The sequence below is a fragment of the Charadrius vociferus genome, unplaced genomic scaffold, assembly GCF_000708025.1.
Source record: "Charadrius vociferus isolate BGI_N301 unplaced genomic scaffold, ASM70802v2 scaffold1020, whole genome shotgun sequence".
In the NCBI taxonomy this organism is placed as follows: Eukaryota; Metazoa; Chordata; class Aves; order Charadriiformes; family Charadriidae; genus Charadrius; species Charadrius vociferus.
In genome coordinates this window covers 588,448-592,522 of record NW_009646502.1, presented here as the reverse complement: position 1 = coordinate 592,522, position 4,075 = coordinate 588,448, and the positions used below count along the sequence as shown (strand labels likewise).

Sequence of the window (4,075 nt, the reverse complement as noted above, 5' to 3'; positions counted from 1 at the left end):
CCGGAGCGGGCTCAGCAGGGCTGGCAGCTCTCCTGGCTCATATCGAGCCCTTGGGGGCGGAGGTGGAGCTGGGGGAAAGGGTGCTTTTGCAGCTCCCCGTGGGGCCAGCAGCCTCCCTGTCCAACCCAGACCTTTTGTGCCAGTGCCCTTAGGACAGCCCAGTGCTGCTGTTTTCCCAACGGTAGGCGGGAGCCCAGCTCAGGCTGTTGCAATCACGCTGTTGAAATTGGGATCCTCACAACCTGCTCCTGCAGGGCGGGTTGCCTACACAGGGCAAGCACGTTCAAAGCTCCCCAGCCTCTGAGATGGGCCAAGACCTTCCAGGGAGTTGCAGACAGCAACTTTGGCAGAGCAGGGAGAGCCTGGTGAGGGGGTGGCAAGACTGTGGTGGTAGTGCCCTTTGGTGGAGAAACACTCAAAAGTTGAGGACCTGAGATGTTGCAGGCAGCAACAGCCTCAGCCCAGGGCTCCCTGCACAGGCATGCAGCCTTGTGCCAGGGCCACATGCTGTCCCCAAAGCCTTCACCCTGCCCCAGGGCTGGTTCCCTGGGCTGCAAGAGAAGCAGCACGCAAAGCTGATGCTCACCAGCTTTAATGTCTGTCTGCAGTAGGAATCAGGCACTTGCAGGGCTCCTGGCCTGCACTGACCCTTCTGGAGGTGCTGGGAACCTCCCAGGAGGTGAAGCACCAGCACGGGCTCTTGCTGTGGGGCACAGCAGGGAGAGGGGGGCTGGCAGTGCACACCCCCCCCAACCCAGCGAGCAGCTGACTCACAGGATAATCTGGTTCTTGTAGCTGCGGCTCAGTTCCTTGTGAGGAAGGACGATGGAGTTGAGAATAACGACCTCAGCGGGGATGGTGACGCTGCAGCCTGCAGGGAGAGTGCGAGTGGGTTAGCTGGAGGGGAGAGACTCTGCCCCACTGCACTGGGCTGGGGCAGCTGGGAGCGAGTGGGACATACCCAGGATTGTGATGGATGGCGTGAGGCGCCCGTCCCGGAAAAGGGTCTCGCTGTCAATCTTAGCATAGGGGTCGTTGGGGTTGGGGTCACTGGGCGTTCCTTCAACCCGGGCCCAGCGCCCAATGGTGCTATCCCAGCCCACGATGGTATTGAGGACACAGGTGTGGTCCTGGGATGAAGGAGAGGGGGATGAAGGCTGCTGCTGCCTCCCTGCAAGGGGTGGGGGTTGACACCCCCACCCTTCGGGCAAACCCTACTTACGTGGAGTGAGGCACCGTGCAGGACGATGGACTCGCGCACACGCACACCAGCTCCCACCGTCACCCCCTCCCCAATGGAGACGTTGGGGCCCAGCTGCGAGGACACAGGGAGGTGATAAGGTTGAGGACAACGGCACCCCTGAGCATCGCCCTGCTGCAGGGCCCCCCAGGCCTGCACTCACCACTGCAGTGCTGTCAATGGAGGCCGTCGGGTGGATGTAGACGTTCCCTGCAACACAAGGCAGCTGCTTCAGGAGAGGCAGCCCACGGGAGCACTGGCCTCTCAGATCAGGGGAGGTCATGCCCATGTGTCCCACTGCCTCCCCAATTCTCCCCTGTCCCATGCAGGGAAGCCCCCAAGGCGGCAGGGGGGTACCTCGGATAATAGGGCCTCCAGGTTTGTTCTGGGCCAGCCTCTCCGGGTGGCTTTTGCTGTACTGGTTCAGGTAAAGGCGACTGGCATAGATAGCAGAGCTGGTGGACAAAAGGCAAATGATTATTATTACCTCTCTGGCACTACAGGGGGTAGAGAAGGGTCTGAATTTAGCACCTACCCCCAGGGCCCTGCCTGGGCACCCTCCTCTCCCAGCTCTGGTACGGACTGTTCCATGACTCTGCTGCGCCCCAGCTCTTACCCAGCCGATTTGATCTGGCTCCAGAACCCATCAGTTTTGTAGACATAGAGTTTGCCGCTCCCAGCCAGCGCCGTGAAAACGTCCTGCTCTAGCCGGATCACTTCTGCACGCTGCCAACCGTTGGAGCTCTCCTCTCTGCAATCAAGAGGCCCATTAGACACTCCCCCTAGTCGTAGCCTCAGCCAGGGACCCCAGCAGATACCCTCCCCAAATCTGAGAGCTCCGGTGATCCTGGACTCCTTCCTGGACTCCTTCCTAGCCATGCATTTCTCTCCAAAGGTGGGGACAGCCCCAGCTGTCAGGCTAGGCCTGCCCGGTTCCCCTGAGCCCCAGAGCAGCCAGAGGGAAGGGGCTCTGCCAGCTGAAACAAGCTCTCCGCCAGAAGGTGATGGTGCAAGAGCCCCACCCAATCCAGGTAGGTGTATGAGAGACGATGGATCCTGCTCCTGCTCCACAGCCCTGCACACCTGGGTTTTCACTTGGCAGAAGTGAAACCACAGCTGGGTGGTGGCAGAGACACCAGCTGACAGGCTGGCTGGTGTAGAAAGCTGGAGGGATGACCGTAGCATTCCCAGGTGAAAGGCTCGCTCAGCCCCTTGGAGCTGGATGAGGATGGGGTGGGAGGAGGGGGAGTCTCAAGCTGGCCAGGAGAGGAGGAGAGGATAGAACAGCCTTGCAGAGCAGCCTGGAGCAGGGAGGAAAGCATGCAATATTGCTAGGGACGATCCAGCCCAGAGAGCAGCCAGTGCAGACACAGAGGGAGACTTACCCAAGGTAAGGACAGCTGGTGTGGGACCAGGAAACAAGTGAGTGATGGCAGAGGAGGAGAGAAGATAGAGAAAGAATGGAGGATGAGTGTGCCGCTGCAGCCCCGGGAAGCAGTGGGGTGGGAGGGACACAGGGCAGAGAGGAGCACTCACAGCACTAGCTCCTGCTGGTTCCTCTGGAAGACCTCGCCGATGTGCTGGAAGATGGCAGGTGTGAACAGGTAGATACCACAGTTGATTATCTCACTGACAAATGTGCTGGGCTTCTCCACGTAGTGCTGGACCTGGAGGCAAGGGAAAAGTCGTAAGTCCCGGGGTGCAGCCCCCACACCTGGTGTCACACCCTCTGTGGCACACGGGGAACATGCGCCCACGCAGGCAGCGCAGCACCCACTGCCCATGCTGTGCCCGGCTCCCCGAGGCCCTCCAGTACCTCCTGCGTGTCCGTGTTTGCCACAATACAGCCATAATTCAGTGCCTGTGTCCTGTTGGCCTGCGGAGAAAGGATGTGTTAGCAATGGTGGAGCACTGGGTATGCAGACACAGAGCACACGAGACCCAGAGCTCACACCCAGGGACCCATCCGCTGCAGGAGCCGCTGGCTTCCAGAGAAGCCGGCGGCAGAGCACCGCTGCTCCTTTGCTCCCTAGCACTGCCACTCACTGTGGTACCCAGAATGACAAAGCTGTGCGCATCCCCATGCTGCTGCCGAAACTCCAGCATCTCCTGCAAGGGGAACTCCGAGCACACGTCTGCGTTGAGGACAAAGAAGGCCTCGGCACCACCCGACAGGATCTGGTCTCGGAAGTGATAGATGCCACCACCCGTGCCCAGCGCCGCATACTCCTGGAGATACCTGTGAAGCAAGCAGAGAAAAGCGAGGGGTTAGGGGAGCGGGTGTCTGGTGGCACCACTTGGCAGGGGGTCAGGGAAGGGCTGGCAGGGGCTGGAAAGACATAATCCTGCCATGCAACAATGGGGCTCACGTGGACGTTGGCTGGGGAAAGGAGGCAGTGGTGGCTTGGAGCTATGCTGGAGAGGCATCTTTGAAGCAGGAACCAGCCAGGGCAGGGCCCAGGACAAGGGAGATGTGGCAGAATTAATGTGGGAGGGCAGCTGTGCCCATCCTGCCTGGGACAGGACCTGTCTACCCAAGGCCTGGGTGCTCACTGGGGGCTGTCACCCCGGGGTGGGGTGCCGAGTGGGGCTGTGCCACACCATGGGTACCCGGGGAGGAGTGGGTGGTGTGGGGAAGAAGGGGGAACGGGAGGTCTCCTGCCCACCTGATGGGGATCTTGAACTCCTGCTGCGCCGACACCAGGAAGCGGCTGAGGGCTTCGTGGGGCTGGTAGAAGCCCATCAGCAGGATCTCCTTCATGCCGGGCACCTGGGGAGAGAGGGAGGGGGCAGAGTGGGGTGGGGTGGGGGGCCCTTTGCCCTGACCCCCCCCCC

At 61.0% G+C, this 4,075-nt stretch overlaps 1 protein-coding gene across 1 annotated transcript; it reads right to left on the bottom strand.

Moving 5' to 3' along the window:
* Positions 1-770: 770 nt before the first annotated feature.
* On the bottom strand, positions 771-4,008 carry GMPPA (GDP-mannose pyrophosphorylase A). The gene is made up of 11 exons (XM_009883897.1): positions 3,907-4,008; positions 3,287-3,479; positions 3,057-3,116; positions 2,777-2,907; positions 2,626-2,640; positions 1,857-1,991; positions 1,598-1,695; positions 1,404-1,450; positions 1,223-1,315; positions 962-1,130; positions 771-871 (listed from the first exon to the last, which is right to left on the bottom strand). Exons 1-11 carry the CDS (start codon positions 3,999-4,001, stop codon positions 771-773), a joined length of 1,137 nt encoding a protein of 378 aa, XP_009882199.1. The 5' UTR covers positions 4,002-4,008.
* Positions 4,009-4,075: the final 67 nt, after the last annotated feature.